This window comes from Lepisosteus oculatus, chromosome 10, assembly GCF_040954835.1.
Source record: "Lepisosteus oculatus isolate fLepOcu1 chromosome 10, fLepOcu1.hap2, whole genome shotgun sequence".
NCBI classification, from domain to species: Eukaryota; Metazoa; Chordata; class Actinopteri; order Semionotiformes; family Lepisosteidae; genus Lepisosteus; species Lepisosteus oculatus.
The window spans coordinates 3,995,374-4,018,153 of NC_090705.1; the positions used below are offsets into that span (position 1 = coordinate 3,995,374).

At 38.7% G+C, this 22,780-nt stretch overlaps 2 protein-coding genes across 3 annotated transcripts; one reads left to right on the plus strand and one right to left on the minus strand.

The window, feature by feature from the left end:
- The first annotated feature begins 10,843 nt into the window (after positions 1-10,843).
- dlx5a (distal-less homeobox 5a) lies at positions 10,844-13,874 on the plus strand. Its single transcript, XM_006636028.3, has 3 exons — positions 10,844-11,294; positions 12,293-12,477; positions 13,167-13,874. Exons 1-3 carry the CDS (start codon positions 10,940-10,942, stop codon positions 13,482-13,484), a joined length of 858 nt encoding a protein of 285 aa, XP_006636091.2. The 5' UTR covers positions 10,844-10,939; the 3' UTR covers positions 13,485-13,874.
- Positions 13,875-19,332: 5,458 nt separating this feature from the next.
- dlx6a (distal-less homeobox 6a) lies at positions 19,333-22,580 on the minus strand. 2 transcript variants are annotated; one of them, XM_015357785.2, is made up of 3 exons: positions 22,138-22,580; positions 20,958-21,151; positions 19,333-20,220 (listed from the first exon to the last, which is right to left on the minus strand). In XM_015357785.2, the coding sequence occupies exons 1-3, from the start codon at positions 22,325-22,327 to the stop codon at positions 19,969-19,971; spliced, it is 636 nt and encodes a 211-aa protein (XP_015213271.2). In that variant the 5' UTR covers positions 22,328-22,580; the 3' UTR covers positions 19,333-19,968. The 2 variants fall into 2 exon arrangements, with proteins under 2 accessions (XP_015213271.2, XP_006636090.2); XM_006636027.3 differs by having other exon boundaries at positions 22,018-22,580.
- Between the last annotated feature and the right edge of the window lie 200 nt (positions 22,581-22,780).

Below are 22,780 nucleotides of genomic sequence, written 5' to 3' on the forward strand. Positions count from 1 at the left end.
CACCGTGAGGTGTCACAGGCCCAAATAAAAGTTCTAAGTTAGCAAAAAAAAGTGTCATAGTCAATAATAATTATTGTACTTTTGCCGACTTTAAATGAACTGCTTCCATCTGCAACATGGAAACACGTTTTTTTTTTACTTTAATGTGCCTTTAATTTAAATAACGCTGCAAAATAATTAGACACAAGACGGTTATTTCAAATTAATTCTAAATGTATTCATAGATTCCATGTAATACATTATGCACAAGGAAGCACTGCATGTTGATGAATTTGTGCTTTAATACTAGACTGACGGTTTAACACTGTTCTTTCCTTAACTCATTGTCTTTCAAAACAGCTCAGGAGCTGTGTGACCAGAATGTAGATGGTGTTCATTTCATCCACAGGGATTACGCAAATGACACTAGTACATGTTTACAGCATAAAGACTTTAAGTGGAGCCACATTGGTGCCTGTTTCTAATAATATACAGAGAGAGAAACCATTCTAAATGGAGAAACCATTCTAAGTGTTTTTGAGCCTTCCTTTCCTCAGAAATTTAATTTCTGCTGCATATCAGCATGCTGTTACATCTTGCATTGCTCAAGGGGTGTTATACAGTACATGTTTCCCTATCATTCCTAATTGCCATTGTGAAAGATATATCTCCATTATTTTCCGAGTCTAAAGCCTTCTGCAGACATTCTGACCTTGAATCTCAACCCGAAATAAGACTTTCAAGTACTGTACATAGTTGAGAGCTCCTCCACATTAGATGCGTTTAGAGAGGGATGTAAAAGAGAATTATCTTATATTTAATTTAAGGATTGTAGCAAGGTATTTCATTTTGTGAGGCTTTAACATTGGGAAAATAAACTTGTGCCTGCACTGTCGCAAGACTCCTGTTGCAATTGTGAAGATATACATTGGGGGATGCAAACATTTTGGGACTAGCTCAAAGGAAGCAGGAAGATTTGTGAAATCACAAGGAAAAGATAGCATTCCCTTAATCTAGGTCAAAACAAATCTTCCAGCTTCCTCTTAATGACAGGAGAGTACAAGACTTTAGGAACACATAATTTTCGATTGAAGGGGAATCGCAGAAATACCACTTTTTGCTTGTTTTCATTGCATCTTCTCTCTGTACTTGGAACATTTTCAACTTTAACTGGTTCCTGCATTACAGTAAAAACAGTCACATTAACCCCTGGTTGAATCAACAGTAATTAAATGAAATCAAAATATTCTGAACTGCCATACCTAGCAATCAGAAATACATTTTTTTACAAATAGACTTGTATTTGAATTTGCCACCACTTTGAGACATGTACTCAATAGCAAAATTTCTCCCAGCACTGGTTTAGGTATTACGGTGGATTATCCCATTCTAGTTTTCCTTAGAAATTCTTCCGTACAACTAATGACATTCAGTACGCATGATGGATTTCAAGAGGTATCAATTACTCTATGACTTCTATGGAGGAAAATAAATTTTTAGTTTGAATATTACACAAAAATGATGCCCAGGTTATATATAATGTAACTTTCCATCTACACTAAAAAAATAACTTTCAAACCTGAAATACAAAATTGATCAACAGCTTCAAGTAAAAATGGTAATCTTTTTATGCAATACATCTTTTGTCAGAAAGTCATATAACTGTTATCAATATCTATAGTAAGTGTTTCACTCACAATGAATTCCATTCCCTGGGTAGGATTTCTTTTTTATCCCCTGTTTAGACTCTTGCAATCCAAGACACAGGCTTGCAAGAAGTCTCCAAGAAATGTCACTAAACTGTTGCAGCAATTTGCCTTTCATCACTGTCTGATGTTACACACAGGAGTCTGCATGATATTCTTGGGCCTTTGAGAAAAATTATATAATGTTGCTGGTTTTAAAAAGAACTGGTGTAATTTTTTCAGTACAGTAACTGATGGAGGCAATATTTCCCTTTTCATATTTTAATTAAAAATGCAGTATGTTTTATTAGATTGGATTACATCTGATTACGTCTTCAGCTAAATCATTTTGTATTTCTTGACTCAGACAGAAGACTCAGCCTTAGAAAAGCATCCACATGTTGTCACCAAACTGAAAAGACCAGATTGGTGATTTTAGGTGCTTATAGTATAGGCTTGGGGCAAGGATATGCAAGCATAAGGCAAGTCACTACAAATGCAAAATCATATTAAATAAGAAATAAGCTTAGTCTGTAACATGAAAAATGTGCTTGGATTTGTCATGTGTGTGTTACGAGGGCTAGTGTGCCTCAGACGTTTTATATTTGAGTAAGTGCCACAGGATGGAAAAGTTGGAGAAATACTGCGTTAAAGAACTTGGATCAGAATGAAGTATATTGTAGCATTCTGCACCCTGTACTTGTCACGTTTGTAGACCCCTCCTCTTAAGGACGCTCAAGCCCTTCCTTGTTTTCCACTCATCGCCAGCTCCCTGTTCTAACCCCTTCAGTTCTCCTTAAAAGCCAGACGCTCACTTTATTCAGGGCTCTGCATTTGATCTCCGTATCGTGCGAGTCCGGGACCTGGAAGCGCCTGGTCCCGTCAAGGTTTTATTTCCTGTTCCTGTTCCTAAATCTTGTTTGTCTTGGATGGACCGCCTGGTTTTGGACTTTTACTTTCGTTTGGATTCCCCTTTGGATGTTCTCCCGGATTGTTTGCCTCGGCCACGCCTCCCCCGAACACCAGCGCACCAAGGACACGCCCCCTGTTTTCATCCCCGTATCCTGCATGATCTTTTCCCCGTGTTTCTTCACTTTTCCCTGGATCGTGTCGTCCGCATAGTGTCTGAAAGAACTGTTCCGTTACAGTACTCTCTTCAGCCTGTCTTTTCACTCCCCTCTTCACTGGGAAACACCAGAGTCTCCACAGGACGTTGAAACTGCATGGGTAGAATTTTGTAGAAACCACAAAAAGGTTTGGAAGTACAGGAAAGAGGTGGCGTTTAGGCCGTTGTTCAAACTTTACCTCTCATACACACGCAAATTGCAGTCACGGGCATCTCATAGTTTGGAGATAACCTGCATAACGCACAGAACAAATTTATTTATATTTCCATTGAAAAGACTGACTTAACTGAAGTTTTTACATTTTAACTCTGTGAAATACAACACAAAAACAACTTGTTTATTACAGTAAATCAAGAGGGTTATTTTTATTACCCTTCTTTATAGTGGTGTGGTTCTATAAAGAAGGGTAATTTTTGGTCAGGGAGTAATTTAAGTAAGGCAAACAAAATTAGATGGCCTTTGCTACCTGCCTGAGGTATATTTAGATTTAAATTATTTATATTCATATTCAGATGATTAAATTATTCATTATTTATACTTTTCTATATGCAATTGAAATACAAATGTGATAATAAATTCCCAGAAGAAAATAATTATTTCTGTTTCTTGGAGGGGCCACAGAGCCATAAAAAATTCCAAATAATTTATTTCAGTAGTCCAGCTGTTGGATAAATAAAGCCAGACTTCCAAGGGTGGACAATACGTTTTAACAGTATGAGTTGTTTGCTGTTGATATTAGATGAAACACCTCATCTCCCATGTCCATTGTATTGTTATCAGGCATTGTGTGTCTGACCAGAATAGAGAAAAATTATCTACCACACAATCTACAAGAACTCACAGCTAGCAGAGTTTCTGAGTCAGACTGGAGAGTTTGTCACGATAGCCCTTTCCAGCAAGCTATAATTTACTCCTTTCTCTCTGAAAGGAAAAAGAGTTGTTGGCACTAGGATGAAGAAGAGAAAGAAGAACGAGATGAATGTATTTGAATGCACAGTATATACTCTTAATCAGTACAGATGTATAAATACAGTGAGTTAACACTCTATGTATTATTTTTTTTACAAACATTAAGTGTGCAGATTTTGGATATTGATTAAAAGGGTTTTGCATAATTCTGATTTACTGGGTACTTTATGACTGACCTTGAAACCCTTGAGTGACTGTTACCTTATCACTCAATAATCTCATTAGTGAGGGATTTGATTGGGCACAGGAGATCAGGTGTTTTAAGCTGTTAAATACCAAGCCTGGTGAATATCAAGCAAGAAGCACACAGAAAGTTGGAGGCTAGACTAAATCAGACACCGTTACTCACCTTTAGCTCCCAGCCAGAACATTTTAATTTTTGTTGTTCTCACGAATTTAGATATACCCACCCGATTTGTCACAGACAGATATGAAAAGGTGTGTTTTTCACAGCTATGAACCCTGTGACCGCACACACGGGAAGGAGAGGACGAGCAGGCTCAAAGGTGGGCAGGGCAGAGGAGACCCACAAAAGTGTGATTTCTTCATGGGTTAAAGAAGATGAAAGTCTGCAAAAACTGCAGTGACAGTCCAAAACCTAAAATATGTTGATTGCGTGCATATTCACCTTCTTAAGCCAATACATGGCAGAAGCACCTTTGACTGCAATAGTAGCTGCAGGTTAATTTGAATAAAACTCTACCAGCTTTTGGAATTTCATGCCCTGTCAAGCTGTTATATTATTCTTTGAACATGTGCTTCTACGTTAGCTCCTTATTTTAATATTTACATATTTTTATATATTTCCATATTGTCAGACAGTCGTTCTTAAATGCTCTTTTATCTATCACAATGTTCTTCAGACACAGAAGCAGGAATTCCTCGTGGTTCATTGACATCTTTTGTAACTGATGAACGAGAAGCTTTGAAGCTCCTAGGTGCCTCTATAACCTAATTTCACATTATGTATATGTTTGATCTTTGACAAAGGTCAGCTTCAGGTGTTTTAGTGTTCCTTTGTGAAATGTCCACATACTGTAACTACTGTATAAAGTGCATATATCATTAAAGGAGAAGAAACCTGCCTATTCATTAAAATGCTTTCAGTGCTATTTTTACTTTTTCATGTGCATCATCTTTGAAATAGTACAAATTAGAGATAAGGGTCTAGTGTTTCTTCCTGTATCAAGACTGGAAACAACACTTTTTCAGGCTTTGTCTATTCCAGATGTCTCCAAAAAATGAAGGCTACTAACTGTGACAGATTTCACGTTTGTACATTATTTAGGCTTAAGCCCTAATGAATGTCTTTATGTTGTGTATTGAAGTGGATCTGTACAAAACTGTTAAACAGAATAAAAGAAGACTTAAGTACCGGAATGGAAATCTTAGTAGCTTTTTAGCCAGCATTTTAGGGAACATTACTATGTTATCAAGGACTTCCAGGATGATTCATATCAGAGAAGACTTATTAATTTAGTGAATAATCTTAGGCAAGGCTATGTTAGCTATTTTTTCACAATAATTTACTTTAAGCCTACAAATTATTTAAGCTTAAGGGTTTAAGGAGTTCCTAAACATGTCTTTTTTTCATTATTATTATTATTTCATTATTATTATTTTCCATGCTACATTAGTTTCCTTGAACACAGAAAACCAAAGAAATTCTTTATCGGCACTGCCAATGCCGACCTCAATAAAATTCCATTTATTGCATTATGGTAATATTGTTCACCCACTTTTGGAAGCAAAATGACACGCACGTTTTAATTATTTTGCAAAATGTTGCCTGATCAATGTATTCCTTATGAAATTTTCGTTTGACTACACTACATTTCATTTGGAATAACACATCCAGCACATGCAAAATAAGAATAAGCTCCAGATTCCTGAGAGTTTACTGCTGGATGACCAGCTGACCCTGAGATCGAATCTACAGATCTTTAGGAAATGAGGCCAAAACTGTCAGTCAAAACTACAACTAGTTGCTACTTGCTTCTTAAAATCTATAAATGGGGGCCAGCATGCTACAGTTTTTCTTCCCTCTTAATTGCACTGATAACGTTTGCAGCAATTTCCATGCACTGTAATAGGTCAATTTCATGTGTACCTTTTCTATATCTGCAGAGTGTGTATGTATGCGGCAAGTCTAGCCGTGCTGAATGTTTTCAGGCTTTCTTCAAGATCCGACATGACACAAGACATTTGGAAAACAGTAGCCAACCACTGTATGTTTCCATTCATATTGAGGGCCGCTTCACCACGCCACATGACAATGGCCCAAAACATTCCGACAGTGCATCCAAGGATCTCATTAGTGGAAAAAAAGTGGAAAATCTTAGACTGGTTAAGTCAATCTTCAGAGTGAATCCAAATGGGCAACATTTTACATGCTGAAGCAAAAAATGCATGTAATAAGAAAAGGCATCAACCCAAAGTAGCTGAAGCAAAGCATTTTAAATGACCACACAAAGCATTTGATGAGCTCAGCGGGTCACAGATTTCATGCAGTTATTGTCTCAAAGGGATCTGCAACCAGATACTGACTTTTATACAAACAACTAATAGGTTTATTCCATGCTGAAAAGAGAAGAAAGAAACCACAACGTTTTGGCTGTGGAGCCTTCTTCGCATGATCCGAAGAAGACTCCACAGCCGAAACGTTGTGTTATCTCTTTTCAGTTTGAAATAAACCTATAACTTGGTCCTTTGCAGCCTACGCATGCTGACGCAGCAACCCACCTGAACTGACTTTTATACTCTGCTTAAAGCGATTCTGTCCCAATGATCTAATATCTGTTCTATTATAATCTAATATGATAAAATGTATGGGTGTAGTTACCCAGAAATAAAACATATGTTGTACTTATCATTAAGATAATTCTCATGATAACAAATGCAAATGATGGGTGTTACTGTATATGTTAGGCATTATAATTTAGGTGTTATGGAAAGACTTAGGTCTTTATCTTCATGCATCTAGACAATGTGGAGAAATTTTAGGATATATACAGTAGTTAAATTAATAAAATTTATATCAAGGGGGTGTTGTGTTAAAATTGTATAATGCACTAATAAGGCCAATCTAGAATATGGCCTACAATTTTGGTCACCATGTAATAGAAAAGATATGGTTGCGCTAGAATCAGTCCAGAGAAATGCAAACAGACACATTCCAGGGCTTAAAGGAATGTCCTATGCTGACAGGCTGAAGGAGCTGAACCTTTGTAGTGATAAACAACGAAGATGACCAGGGCACTTGATCCAGGTTACCCAATCATGGTGTTGAAGCTGATACCCCGAGACTTTCTTCAAGAAGCGGCTGGACAGGAGTCTCACACTAGTTAACTGCTACCGCCCACAACGACCAGAGGAGACAGAGGGCCTCCTGTTCTTTCATTATTCTGCAACTGCCTGACCTTAAAGCTAAAGTAAAAAGCACCAATACCTTTTGAAGCATACTTTATCTCTATTCCCCCGTTTGACAAGACTTTTCGCATTTAAATTCTTTGGTCCCCTTTTCCAAAAAAACGTTGATTACACACAGAAAGTCTAGATGCCCATCAAGAGCTTTCAACAATGTATCAATTAAGTAAAACCATTAAAAAATAGTATTGATTATATGAATAGTATTACCAACAATGGAGAGGAGACATGGTTTGCTTTGCTGCCTCTCAGTGCTCGGGCCCTTTGTATGGTGTCCTCGTGTTCCTGTACTGTTGGTTTCCTCCCACAGTCCGAAGCAATACTGGTAGATTAATTGGCTTCTGTTGAATCTGGCCCTGGAGTGTGTGTGTCTATGTCTGTGTGTGCCCTGCAATGGACTGGTGTCCCATCCAGGGTGTATCCTGCCCTGTGTCTGTTGCTTGCTGGGATAGGCTGAGGCTCCCCCATGACCCTGTATTGGATAAAGTGGTTAGAAGATGGATTTATACTGAAAATTGCTGACTTCAAAGTTCTAAATTATTCATGCCCCATACGTAAAAACAAACATACCGTGTGTATCTCTGTACAAACAAAGACTTCGCACCTCATCATGGGTAAAGTGCCAAGAGATCGAAGGTAAAAGATTATCTACGACAAAAAGCTCTAGTAATGATTTTGACTGTGGTGTCCGTTAATCAGGAAGTTAAAGACTAATTGAAGTGTTGCTACTCCTTCAGAAAGAGGACAGTCACATATAACTCCAAAGGTGCCAAACGAATTGCGATTTGGGACAGTAACTCAATAGTCGCAGCAAGTGGGAATCATAAAAACTCTGGTATCATTAGGATGCAATGTCTCCAAAAACATCCTCAAAAGGGCATGGCCCACTCCCACAGCAACTTTAAAAGAAACAGCATGAATTTTCCAAAGAGCAAGCGATTTGAATCCAGATCAAGTAGGACCGCGTAATACAGCTGGGTGAAACACCCTGAGCTTGTGTTGTCCAAGAGTGTACTTACTTCAAGAATGTTTTCAGAATGTATGAAGAATGGAGGTCAGTCTTCAGCATTTGCAGGTCCTAGCACTCACGTCTGGTCACAGGTCTTGACTGGATCTCTAGAACTCCCACCAAAAGAACATTTGTGGTATAAACTAGAGAAGACAGCTCACAAGTGCAAGCTGCAAGACCTGAAGGAGCTGGAAGCAAAAATCCCCACCAAAAGTGACAGAGTTACTAGTTGGTTATTTCAAGCACCTTCTGTATGTTAACAACCCAAAGGAGGGTGAAGAAAATACTACTGAGGCGAAATGGTTTTAAACATCATCTGTTTAAGCAAATATTTTGGACAGAACTGTGTGTGTGACAACCTTACACTGATATTCTGACAGTTTCTCAGGTTGTCATTTATACAGCAACCACATGTGCACTTGCAAATGTCAGTAAGGAGAAAAAACAATGATGGACAATGCTCTCTTGTACTGTGATATAATGAACAGTACAAGATGTTCCTTTTTTTAAATGCTTTTAGTGAATGAAAGTATCAATATAATTTGTGCTCCCTGCTGTTTAAGCTTTTCTCTTACATTTAAGCTTCTTTCGAAATTCTCTTATGGAATTTAAAATCCGTGGAATCTGCACTAGATTGCATCTGCTTTTCTTATCATTTCCCACCTTGTAGGAAATATTTGTTGTTTTCCTTTCAGAAACTGAATGGCCACATCTGACGTAGGATTTCATGTACTTGATTTCAAATGTACATTTCAGAACTTAGGCAGGCATACTTTGATGTTTACTCCATGCACCAATTACATCGCTTGTATTGATCATGCATGGTCCCTTTGGGATGTGTAATCATGAATACTCCAGTATACTATTTCACACCTGCTGACTGCAAATACCACTACAGATATCCCTCATGTGCTCAGTAGCTGGGAATACAAATAGCCTAAATACATGAGTCTCAGGTTTTGTAGCAAATTTTTCCAAACTCTGTTCTTTCATTAATCATTTAAAAGTTAACAACAATCCACAATCCGAAAGTCTGATGCAAAACCCCTACTTTTGTTAAATACGGCTATTGAAAATTTGTATTGTTGTTCTTGCAAATCGTCAGCGCTGGGTGGCGCCATTTCTCTGTAGAATGCAGAAAACTTTTATTTTTGTTGCTTTTCATTATCCTGTTCTCACACACTGCCACCGACCAAAAATAAAAACAGTGTAGTTGCACTATCAGATATATGATTTGGATACTGCCATGACGGAGGTATCTAAGAGTTTTCTTAAATGGGTCTAAGTCATGTAAGTCCGAGTTCTTCAAAGGACACATTCACTTTATCATACACACAGGTCGCCACTATATAGGAGAATGTGTTCTTAATTTGACTTACCTGGTTAAACAGAGATAATACTGTATTGTTAATAATTATTATCAATAATAATAGTATCAATAAAAATAGTATTATTTGTTAATAATATCGTATCACCGCTGTTGTTATTATTAATAATAACACGGACAAATTATTATTTTGTTAACAGCATGATTTACACATACCCTGTTAAAGTACAAATCACTTTTGTCAGCTCTTCTATATTCGTATGGGTATTTTTCTTATTTTGTGGAAGCAGGGTCCCACTTATACACAGCACACAATATTAAATCTGCGCTGGTGTCATTGATTCACACTTAGAAGACTTCCTCACAGTGCCTGACTTGAATTAACGACGCGAAACGCGGTCGTGCTGTTTCAATGTTTCCTACCTGTATGAGCATATATTTTTAAGATGTTTTCGTTTATATTTTGGAACGATTTTGGTAAATAGATTAATTCATTTGTACATTTGCGAACTGTTTACTGTATGTTTTTCATGTAACTGCAGACATTTCAGTTACAGGAATGTTGACGGTCAGTATTTTACATTTGGTGTCAAATCCCACGACACGTCATGGTTAAAAGGTTCAGGGAAGTATACGTTCAGTCATCATTCATTCTTCCCTAAAATCAGACCATTAAGAAACTTTTAAAAACCACTTAAACGTCTTTTGTTTTACGTTCATGCTCACTGCCCTAGTTTTGACCTTTTATAAATTCTGAAAAACAGACTAAAATCAGAATCACACATTCTATTTTTTTCCAATTAGTTTTGAAGCGGAGAAGATCCTCTTGTCGGAGTCACAATTTTGTATTTTGGAAATCTGGCTCGTCCATCGGCTATTTTAACGGCAGTGTAAGGAAGAGAGTATTCCTTATGTTTTAGAAAAGACGTTCTGCAAAATTCAAAGTGTGCTATTAGCTCTCCCGTGTTTCAGAGATAAATGCTGACTTCGTCTAAGTGATAGGTCGTAAACCAGCGTTTAATATTTATTAGTAAATTTGTTTGTTTAAATCGGTAGTGTAAATTGTTTATTTGGGTTTTGTGGTAATTGCTGTCCATCATCTTAATATTCCAGTTTATGATGTGACAGAAGACACAGTGCTGTTAGTGTACCAAGAATTGTAGTAGTAGCAGAGCTTTGTTGTGCGAAACTGGTCGGACGAGTTGGGGTGTAACTACTGTCTGGATTCTCTGACCAATGGAGCCGGATCCACCCCGCAGTGCGTAAGAGCGCAATTAAGGATTTAACCAAGCCTATGCTGCACTGCAGGCAGCAGTCTGGAAGAGAGACCGTCAACTACAACGCGAGCAATGTCAGTCTAGACTCCACAGCTCTTGGCTGCACTTTCCAAGTTCCCCCGAGCTGCGCTCCTCGAACTATGACTGGAGTATTCGACAGAAGAGTTCCAAGCATAAGATCTTCCGATTTCCAGAGCCCTTTTCAACATCACGCGATGCATCATCCCTCTCAGGAGTCTCCAACTTTACCCGAGTCTTCAGCTACGGATTCGGGGTACTACAGCCCCGCTGGGGGGGTCCACCATGGTTATTGTTCGCCTAGCTCCACTTCGTATGGAAAAGCGCTTAATGCCTACCAATATCAATATCATGGAGTGAATGGATCTGCTGGAAATTACCCCGCTAAATCATATCCAGATTATTCATATACCAGCGCTGCTTACCACCAATACGCCGGAACGTACAGCAGGGTACAAGCACAGTCTAGTCCACAAGGTAAGTTTCTTCGACGCTGCTGCACCTAGGCGCATCGGGTACATTCGCTACAGTAACGCACTTCGTACAAACGGTCAATTTACAGTTTCACCTTCTCTTTTCCGTTGGGTCACTGGTAGGTTTTATCGTTTGAATGTGTTTAAATTTCTTCGGTGCGACAAAAAAAATGGCTTTTTAACGCGCAGCACGAAAAATCCGATGGTGTGTTTTCCCGGAGCTATAACAAGGGAAAAGGTCTGGTACACAAATACATTTAACAGAGAATACATTATAAAATGCCGTCACAGGGTTGGAGATGCGTAAGCTTAAACTCTTAAACTCTCAACAAATAAGAAAAGATCATTGTTAAAATCTCATTACATTTAATACTGTCATTATAGGTACATTTTCATTTCGGGTCATTTACGCTTTAATTTACAAGGTCTAGTAATTTTGCAAAATATGAAACTGAAAAATAATTCATTTTAACTGATTTTTCTAATTCTGTTTCTATTTGAGTATGTCTGACAACATTATTCTCAGTTCTAGTATTTAATTTTCAATTATGCCAGAATCCTACATCCACGAACACTAATTGCTTGTGAAGCCTGTCTGGAAGAAAGTGTGTCTCTTGGTGCCCTCTAAAAGGGGTTAATGTCACACCTTTATCAATGATTACAACGCAAAAGACCTTTTGTGCTCATAACATTCGTGATGCGAATCGTCAGTCATCGCAGAACTGTGATAATTTTGTGTGTAATTTCTTCCCGCCTATCCATTTTACTTATATCTTGAACACACGCCCGGTCATTTTCTGTTTGTTTGGTAGCCGCTGCATTTGCCTTTTGAGTTTGTATTTTTAATTCGACTTTATTTTGAATTTTCTTAGCTGTTACGTTTTGATTAAACCGCGTGGCTGTCCGTCTTTCAATCATTTGTCCGCCGTTTCTTAAATGTGGAATTCCTTTTTTATTCTAAAAAAAAGTGTGTGGGGGGGGCGATTTTTCTCCTTCTCCTAGAGAAAGAAGTGCCAGAGCCCGAAGTGAGGATGGTAAACGGAAAGCCGAAGAAAGTCCGGAAGCCCAGGACGATCTACTCCAGCTTCCAGCTCGCCGCGCTGCAGCGGAGGTTTCAGAACACCCAGTACCTCGCGCTGCCGGAGAGAGCCGAGCTGGCGGCCTCGCTCGGACTCACCCAGACACAGGTACACCCTCGGCGGCGGTGGCGCCTCTGATAGTTCAAAAAATAATCCTAAACATAAATCAGCGCGTCGCTTTCTGTGTTATTTGAAGTCTTTGTTGTCGTTAATTGTTTGTTTTTTTTATTTGGAAAATGATTTACTGCGATCTGGTGATGCGCTTGGTAGAAAAGGGGGCATTTTTATAAACTGGAATTTGGAGCTAAAATGAAAGTTTTATAGAATGCACGGCTCATAGGCGCCGCATAGAGCTGCGGAGATTGTTATCCTTGCCTCGGATAACCCTAGCTTTCCTGCTTGATTGTTCCGTTCCAATTGATATGATTAACAGTTCCCGAAGACGCCGTCGCTGCAGCAAATAAAAGCTATATTTTTTTTTGTTTTTTTTTTTGGTTAAGGTCCCTTATTTCGACCAGTCCTTATCATCACGCAAATAAATTTAGTGTTAAACGACGTTGTATTTCTATAGCTCTGCATGGATGTAAAACTAGGTTATAATTTGAAACCTTAAAGACAATTGCGCATAACACTGAAGATGAGAATTCCATATTGTATTGTATTCCATATTCATTTTGCAGTTTCTGGATAATCACTGGTAACTATTTGTAAAGCGGTACCTGAGCTGACGTGCGGATAGGCTCCATGTTGCCTTTGCCTCGACATGAACCGATTGCTGCACGCCTTTTTCCCCGCAGGTGAAAATCTGGTTCCAAAACAAGAGGTCAAAGCTGAAGAAGATCATGAAGAACGGAGAGCTTCCCCCGGAACACAGTCCGAGTTCGAGCGACCCAATGGCGTGCAATTCTCCCCAGTCTCCCGCTGTGTGGGACGCCCAGGGCGCCACCAGGCCCCATAATCCGCACTCCCATCAACAAAACACGAATACGGCGGCCTCAAACTTTTTGGAAAACCCTAGCTCTTGGTACTCTGCGTCTGGCGCTATCAATTCTCACCTGCAGCCCTCCAACTCTATACAGCACTCACTGGTTCTTGGGGCAGGGACGCTATATTAAAGCGCTGTTTAAAAAACATATTTAACTGTATTGGACTTGCGTTTTAACTATAAAAGGAATATGCAAAATATCAATGTGTCGGTATTAGAAGAACGTGTATAATGTGTAAAAATGTGTGCATGTAATTTATTGCATTTTGGAAGAGAAATGAAGCATATTTTTCACTAAAGGACTTCACTGCAGCTCTAGACACTATCAATGGTGCCTTGAATTTTGACCTCAATGCTAACCGGACACTTTCCCCCCGTATATCATGATACTGTACATAATTGTAGATAGAGGGATTTAAACTGTATATTCTGGTTAAATAAAACTAAGACCTTCTGAGAATATATTCAAAATGTTTTCATATTCGTGATTATTTAATTAAAATGAGCATGGTTAGTTAAACATCTGTCTAATTCTTTGCTTTATAGAACAAAATACTCGGGTGAATGAAAATAAGTATCAAAAGCAGACGGATGTTCAGCATTGTGTGATAGTGATTATAGGAAATAAACACACTGACCCGTGGCTTACAAACAAAAAAGATCGACGACTTTGATGAAGAATTAACAAACACGTTGTTTTAACATGCGAGATTTGTGCTTTATTAACAAGACAGAGGAGATCACACCTAAAGATGATAACAACAATTATATGAATAATTACCTTCTGATGTGCTTCTTTGACCGATCGTAACATTCTGTAGAGTGTACCTCTGGTCGGTTAAATAGAGGGTTCCCTTCAAAAAAACAGTTGTTTGGTTTTACAATAGGCTGTGCGCCACAGGATATGGCGAATCAAGTTAAGCATGAAATAGGTTAGCCTATATTTTTCCACACAACTATTGTATGAAATATAGCATAAAACACATTTCTGTGGTTTACACAGGAAAAAAAAGATGTTCTGTTCTGTTCAAAGATGTAGGAAACTTTGTAGGCCGCGTTTCTTTTTATATAATAGTAAGAAAAATGCTAGACGTGGTTTGAAAAAAAGCACTATCTATGGTCTCCCCCAGTAGTTTACTGTAAATAGAGTAACATAAACTGCAGCATTCGCAAAACAAAGGATGATTGAGCACTAGGCCTGAAGAATGTTCTTCGGGAGCTTATTAGCATAGCTATACAATGCCTTAAGTGTTTATAAATATGCAAGTTTTAATAATAGAAAATCCAATATGACATACGATCGGTAGGTCTTCTATTTTGTCCTTTTGCCTTACGCATCTTAAAAACGAAAATTGAAGTAGGCCTAAAGGGAACATAGCTTTTTTGGTGGCAAATAAAATATATCCCAGTCTAATTCGATTTTTTTATGGCTCGCTGCAATTCACTGTATCCATTCTTAATTGATGCACGAGTACAGTGTTTGGTAGTGGCATATAGCCCGGATTGTTTTATCATTGAGTAGTTTGTTGCACTTTTCTGATTATGTCCAGTGGCCTACATACGGTTTCAGATTTCCGTGGTGCTACAAGAGCGTATTTAAAATCTGATTTTTGGTTTTGGTTTTGTCCTTTCACTGCACTTTATACAAAGGACAACTTTCGGTGTTCAGTGTATTTTGCTTACGTTTCTTTTGGCAGAACGACCAAAACAAACAGTTTTTTTTTTAGATTTTTATGCTCGTGTTTCTACAGTCATAATACACGTTCCCCGTTTTTAAATGGAGAAACGGTTTTAATATTTTCATGCACAGTATTTTTCTCCCCCTGAATGAATCTGGGTGTCGCTTTGGCTGGCCGGTTTTCAACTTCCTCTTTGTGTCTCTCTACAATTACTGGCTTTGAAAGGCAGAGAGGAGGCGAAGGGGCGGTACGCAGATCTGAAGCAGCCCGCATTCCTGTGGGGGCAGACCGGCTCCGGCGCTCCGCCACTCCCGGCCACAGCCCACCTTCAGGAAACGCACACATACTGTGCTGGGATAATCTTCTAAAATTAAATGGCTTGAATTGCGCTGAGTCGCCAATGACAGGGACCACGATAGTCATGATGGCGAATAGGGTGATAGTAATTCTTGTTAGCAGCTATGCAAACTACTGCAGCTTGAATATTAAAAAAAGCGACTATAACGTCGCCTTAGCAATCACTGTTAGCTGTAGAGACCAATGTATAAATACATATATCGGCCGTTATATGCATTTCTACATTAAATCTCAGCCTGGATTCTACAGTATACGATTTCCGAACTATTCTACAGAGTTGTGGCGATTTCATCTTAAATAGTCTCTGGGTTACAAATTTGAATGCAGACTCACTGACTGCAGAAGGAGATTTTTTTTTTTTACATCAAACCAGCTCAGTTCTCTTTTCTCGCTACTACCTTCATGCCGCGAGTCCCTCAAGGCGGTACAACATGAAGAATTTCATATGATGTCTTTGTTAAGGAGCCACAGAAACATATAGCCCAGGACGTCTTTGTTTTGATTTCTTAAATTCCAGAATAAGATTTGCATTACTTGAGTTTAAACCCTGCGCATTAGTTTTATCTGCGATAAACCTGAAATATAAAAAAGATGAATATATATTAAATATACATCTTTAATTTATCAATGGTAGTTTTATCAGGAAACTAAAAATGACAAGTTATCTGTCTGTGAACTATCTAACTATATTCGATTTATAAAAGGAACACGTTTATAACTTAAATACATAACAATAGTCTATTTAAATATTAATTTTGGATAGGAAGATTATTTTTTTACAAAGTCCTGAACACCACCCTAATCCCATGAAATTTTCTGAAATTGTCATTTCTAATTCAGATATTTTTTGTCAATCACTACGGGGTAGGCTACTCAATTAATTCAAACGCACCTTAGTCCCCAGCAGTGCGACATTACTGCTCTATTCCACGTTTAGATCTGTCTGACATTTAAACAAAGGTGCTGCGGCATTGCGAATATATTTAGATGCAGGATTGATTTTTCTCCTCCCGAGATTTGTTTTCGGGCTTCGCACATTATCTCTTCATGTTATATTAATTTTAGGAAAGGCCATTCAACAGAAATATTTACGCACTTATTGGCGGGGCCTTAAAATGACTAAATGGCATTTTTCTTCCTTGCTGACTTCAGGGTTTAATGATGGCACAGAACTATATTGATATACAGTATAACTTAGAATGCAAAAAAATAAAGTTTGGATAAGAAGATGTAAATTAATCTGGGGACGGAGTATCTAACGTACTGCAGGAGTTCACACCCTCAAAGAACACAGCTTTGTTTTATCTTCGCGTCTTCTGATTTTAATATTTCAAGAGGTGCAAAACAGTGTAAAACATGTGGTCGTTTTGATATGATCGCTCCAGTTCGTATTTCACTTTTTATTTCTTTCCCCCAGTCCTCCACCATTACCTATTGAGTGCCCCGTTAAATTACAATTGTACATTTTCCACTCAGCAAGTCCATCTGCACGGAAAAATAGAGTCGAAATAATGGCCGCGTTAGCGCTACTGGACAGCTTCTGCTGTAACACTCAACAATAATTATACTTCCGCCTGGATTAGGATTCCATTATCATAATCTGGACATTTACAATTATCTATAATTTGCAAAGATGCGCCAGGTCTTGATTACAGAAGGCTTTTTTTATGAAACTCACCATCACTAAACAGTGACAGTAATAACAGCTAATTTTGCTGGCGATATAAGAGGTACTGGGGTGTGCAAACACTTTCACACCTGGATGTGCTCACTCAACCAAGAGTTGTATGCAGCGAGAGAACCGATTTTGTTGCAAAATGTTCAGTTCTGCTCCTTTCCTGTTAGTTCGAGGCAGCTTGTTTAAAAAGACATTGACCTAAGGTAAGTCTATCTGATTCTTAATGTTGTTCTTGTATTTAACGTTTTTGAGACAACTTTCTGTAGCGGCTATTTCATTTTTAAGTTAAATTTACGCTCTCTCTCTCTGTAATGCCTCGTATATTGTCTATGGCGAATCGCACGATTTTGTTTTGTTCAAAATCATTAAAAAAAGAAGTCTACACATTTATGATTCTCTGTTCTACACAATCAGTACTACGCATGTTTCTAAGCACCCTCTGGATGAATTGTTTTTGCGGGGAACGTAAAGTTATGATGAACCACGTCGAGAAAAATAAATGAAATTGTGAAGAAACGTTCAATTTAATATGGACAATTTTTCGTCCTTTGTAATTCCCTTAGCTAGTAATTTGAGATTACTGTCGGTAATGGAATGCAAAAGGAAAACGTAAGATGTTCCTTAGTTAAAACTGATAGGCTCACTAAATAATAATTATAATCTAACCTGATTATCTTTTTATTAATATAAAGCCGTATATTGCTTCTGTGTGCTTCTTTATACAGAGTAGCACAGACCCATTTTTGTACCCACGATTTTAAATTACGTGTTTGCATCATGCTAAACGTAATATCTGTGCAGATGCTATTTTACTGTTCATATGGTCTGTCAGGCTCTGTAAAATAACATTCTTTCTTTTGTTCGCTCTGAGATGGAAAAGCGAATAGCTCTTGTCTGTACATTTCTTCCTGAAATACAGATTAAATGGCTAAAAAATATTGATCCATGTGACATTAACAAAAAATGTAGGTCCCTTTTATGACATTTAACCAAGCAAATGGCTGCTAAAATATTAAAACAGATATTACTCATGTTAAAACGAATTGTAATACACTGCAAAAAAATGAGTTATACAAATGAACACGGTATGTCAGAATATTTCTCCCACTGGCACAAAAAAATCAAACTATAAATTAAGAATTATAATTTAAAAAAACTGTCAGTATGATATAAGAAATGCAAAAGGCCTCCTAAAGGGAGTTCGTGAGAATAAAATATTTTTCGGTATTAAGGTGCTCTTGTCTCTGTACAGTTCTGAACAATTATTTAATAGGCTAAATAAACTATAAATACAGCGCCGTGGTCTGACAGCTGCAGTAGTTAAAGGCTATTCTCATTTTCCTTTCAGCGTTGTAATTTCAGATCATTTCCTCTACATTTGTAGGACCCTCGTCTCTGCAATTTGTGTATGAATAACAGAATAATTTTTCTCTTTTGTTTCGTCTTTGCTACCTCGGATCCAAATAAAGATGGCTTTTAGTATTAAAAGTGGTAGAAAATTACAGGTAATTATCTTTGACGGTAAAAACGCTGTAATCAGCGGGCTACATCAAAAATTACCCTAATTATGCCTGCATTTATGAGAATGAAAAAAAAACTTCTCGTGGATAAAAACCATAAATTGTCCCAAATATCTGCTTCAGATTGGAGGGGACTGCAGCTGGATGCTTTGTTCAGAATTGATCCTGTGGTGCTTGGCATTCAATGTTTCACAGTGAGAGGAAAAAAGAGAACAGAAAAACATTTTGTCAATACTGCAATAAGTGTACTAGAAAATGACAAGATTGACTGGACACGAAGCAGCAAAAATTTTAACAGAGGATTAGTATAGATGGGAGAACAGCGAGCTTGGGTAAGTCCGTTTTCCTTTGTCCCTAATTAGTGTGATTATCATTCATGTAACGATCTTTAAACCAGTGACACTACAAAGGGATTTGTTTGTCTCCGTGTGTTATTCTATACAGCCGACTGTTGTACTTCTGTTGGACAGCCCGGGCTATCGATCTTTGTATATCTGAAACTATCGATAGCAAAACGCGCGCGTTTGAGTGGACAAAGCCGGAAGTTGCTTTTCAAAGCGTGCACTTGCATGGTGCATCCGCAGAAAAACCGTCCTTTTCCAGAAGTCAGGTGTAAGACATAATGGCTGCTCCTTACTGTGTGTGTTTCAGAGACAATTATCATTTTTGAAATCAGTGAACGGGTTTCACAATACAAGACACAGTGGCTTTTTTCAGTTGTTTTTTTTTACTCCATATATGAAAGACAAAAACATAGAAAGTATATACAACTAGAACCGAACAATATATACATATACAGAATGCCTTTAAAATGCTGTGGAGTTGCATCAGTCATAATGCAAAGGATATGTCATGCGTCTCCTCATTGCGATGTTAAAGGCTCTTTCATCGCTTCGCTTGAAACGGATCGCAGAAGTCCCACCTTTGTCCTGGGTTTTGTCATAAAAATGTAGAAATCCCGTGTTATTTGGTATTTAAGATTTGCACTTCTCTTTTTAAAATAAAGTAAAAAAAAGACTGATAACGCAGGGAACTTCTCTGTGAAGCAGGTCATTTTTTCCCCAAGTTTCGTTCCTTTGGGATTGTCCTTAATGTCGCAGAGAAATGAAAGCCATCCTCAGTGTTCTTTCAAAAAGCTAGATTTTCCTCGGACACCGTGTGATTAAAGCCCATCAGCGTAGCTGGCGGCAATAAGACGGTCTTGAATTTGGGATATCAGAAGGTGGTGGATTGAATGTACAGTAAAGGTCTGGCGGATCAGAAACCTCGAAAGGAGCTTTGGGCCTGCGTTTCCCTCCTCCTTTGAGAGAGAAAAAAAAGCCCCACTACTAGTCGCAATTATTTTTTTTCTTCTTCTGCGAATTCGTTAATCCTCTCGTCTCACATCATCTGCGATCTTTGCATTGTGTCCTGATGTGGGGAAGAGTACCAGTGCGAATACCCAGGCATGTAAGTGTTAGCGGGTACGTTCACTCCTTTGCTGCCCGCCGACACGTCCCATATGGGCGGTATGGCCGGAGACCGGGGCGACAGGGCCATCGAGCCGGGCAAGGGGTCGCTTTCGTGTGGGTTGCCGCCCTGCTTCAGGAGCTTCTTAAACTTGGATCGCTTGTTCTGGAACCAGATTTTCACCTGCAATGCAAACGGAGCAGAAAGCTTAAACCATTTCGGCCGACAACCCAACAACGCCATTATCACGTAAAGGCAGCCATATGAGATCCATTGACAATATAAGTGCAAAAACACCCGGTAACTTACATCTCTCCATCTCTATATTTCGGGTTCGGTGTACCTATCCTATTTATTTTAGATATTTTTTAGTTAATAAAAAAAACAGGTGCAGAAAAAAATGTGAAATCACGATCATATTAATATGTTTTCCTAGAATGCAGATTTCTCGCTCTTGTGGGTACCTTTTGATATTAATGAGGAGAAAATCAAGTTTCACCTTCTAGGATTGCAGTCCTTTGTATCGTACATTTAAATCTCCCATTCGCATTTTTCCCTTAGATGTGACTCTTGGGTTGGCGTTTATTTTTTTCCTGTGCTCAAACATTTCATAATTTCAATTGTTTTGATATCCAACAAATATGAAATGTAATAATTTCATCGCTTTTAAAAATAAAAAGGTTGTATAAGATACCAAAACAAAACAGTTGTATTCTCGTTAGGCCTTAGACACTATGCATATATCCCCTATTAAGCAATTAACATAAAATATATAATCTATCAGAATAGTAGCAATAGTGATAAACTGTAAGGCTAATACATACATGCTGCGGAGGAGAAGTGCTAAAAACTGGAATCAAATTATTTAAAAATGAATAGATTATCGCTTTATAAATCACCTGGTCTCGTCATCATCTTACCTGCGTCTGAGTGAGCCCGAGAGAAGCTGCCAGCTCTGCTCGTTCAGGCAGTGCGAGGTACTGGGTTTGTTGGAATCGGTGATTTAGGGCTTGAAGCTGCAAACTGGAATAAATTGTTCTCGGTTTCCGAATCTTCTTGCCCTTTCCGTTAAAGCGAATTTCTCCATTTTCAATCACTGTCGTTTTCTGCTGTTCTGAACAAAGAAAGAGCAACGTTACTCTGCAGCAGAGGCAACACAAAATGAGCTTTGTCGAGTACAGTTATACTAAATTATAGTATGTTACCGTTTGCTGCGTTACAATGTGTATATGTTTAGAATTCCATGTTAGATTTTCATTAATGCCTTAGTTTTGGGGGGCAACAAATAAAATATAAACTGGCTTTTTTGGAGCCTATTTGTAGCTGCATTACTATATCTACTGTATAATGTTTTTGTGCCGTCTGCGCCGTGTACGCAATATTACAAATACTGTAGTTGTGTTTGGGGTTGCACGTCCCATAATTTAAGGATTACAGGGTTGCCTTAAGCAAATGTTAAACCAGAAGTGTAATGTTATCTCTATTCAAAGTTAACATTGATCTAATTATCCCACGAATGCGCTGCAATGTTTTGTGAAATTGCGTGTAATGACATAGCTTAACTTAAAGTACGTCAATTAAATGCTAATCACATATTTTAAGGAGAACGCGATCCGTGACAGATACAATTGAAACAAAATATCATCGTTGTCTTTGGACCGCATACTCGAGCTGGAGAAAATATACAATGATAAAATGGACGGACAGCGCCAAACTCGGGAAATAAAAGCAAGCTCAACGACGGAGATCAAGGTATTTTACTCCGCGAATGCAACGCTTCCGCCGAGCATGAGCAAAGCGCTATTCCGAGGAGATACCGGTCACAACTTTGCAATCCACCGAGAACACAAAACGTAGTAAAGTAGCGTGGCGGTAGAGAAGTCTGACAGACGGATTCTGGGCTATACGCTGAAGAGCTGCAGCGCATAAATACGTGGGGAAAAAAAACAACGACAATGCGAAAAGAAAACAAAAGCTTACCTGTGTCGTCTAAACGTGTCTGGCCCGTAGTAGTGTTACTGTGGTAAGACGGTAGGTAGGGGCTGTGATGGGAATGGCTCACGTAGGAATAAGGTAGCGGTCTGTTGTAGGAATTCGTACCGGAATACGGGGAGTTATCGTGCTGGTGATGAGAGTGAGATCCGGAATGGAGGCAGTGGAGCGGGAAGTGGCTGGCACCCATAGACGGGGAGCTCTGCTGTGAGTGAGACTGCTGACCAAACTCCATGAAAGCAGACTTGGACGAGTCCTGGGCTTCCAGACCGTCAGCCATCGTAGTCATGGTCATCATCAAATTTTCTGCTTTGAGAGCACTTACCCTCACTCAAGTCCAAATGGGTTCTCTACAGCTAGCCCCTTATTTTTAGTTTTTTTTTTTCTTCTTCTTCTCAGAGAAGAAATGTTAGGGCCCTTATTAACTCCAAAAATCACCGCTTCTTTTGCTTCTCCAATTCCTACTTGTTTTGGCAGAAGGTGGGCTGGAGTTAAAGCAGAGATTTTAAGGTGGATTCTGTTAAATTTGAGTCCCTGCTTTCAGACTTGATGCAGACACCACAAGTCGAATGGTTTGTCTCCAAAGGGCAGCGCCTTCCGATTGGTCATTCAACCCCCGACGTCATCAGTACTGTGCTTCTACCGGAGACTTCACAGTGAGTTAACCCACCTTATCGGCTCCCGGCGTACCTATAACTAGACATAAGGAAAACAAAAAGATGGGAACCTTTTAAAAAGCTAGGTACCCAGC

What these genes read in the sequence shown, in the direction of transcription:
- dlx5a (XM_006636028.3), top strand. Translation starts at nt 10,940, where the DNA reads ATGACTGGAGTATTCGACAGAAGAGTTCCAAGCATAAGATCTTCCGAT. An exon ending in AGCACAGTCTAGTCCACAAG is followed by an intron (nt 11,295 to 12,292) that starts GTAAGTTTCTTC and finishes TCCTTCTCCTAG; the next exon opens with AGAAAGAAGTGCCAGAGCCC. An exon ending in TCGGACTCACCCAGACACAG is followed by an intron (nt 12,478 to 13,166) that starts GTACACCCTCGG and finishes TTTTCCCCGCAG; the next exon opens with GTGAAAATCTGGTTCCAAAA.
- dlx6a (XM_006636027.3), bottom strand. Translation starts at nt 22,327, where the DNA reads ATGATGACCATGACTACGATGGCTGACGGTCTGGAAGCCCAGGACTCG. An exon ending in GACACGTTTAGACGACACAG is followed by an intron (nt 21,152 to 22,017) that starts GTAAGCTTTTGT and finishes TTCTTTGTTCAG; the next exon opens with AACAGCAGAAAACGACAGTG. An exon ending in TCGGGCTCACTCAGACGCAG is followed by an intron (nt 20,221 to 20,957) that starts GTAAGATGATGA and finishes TTTGCATTGCAG; the next exon opens with GTGAAAATCTGGTTCCAGAA.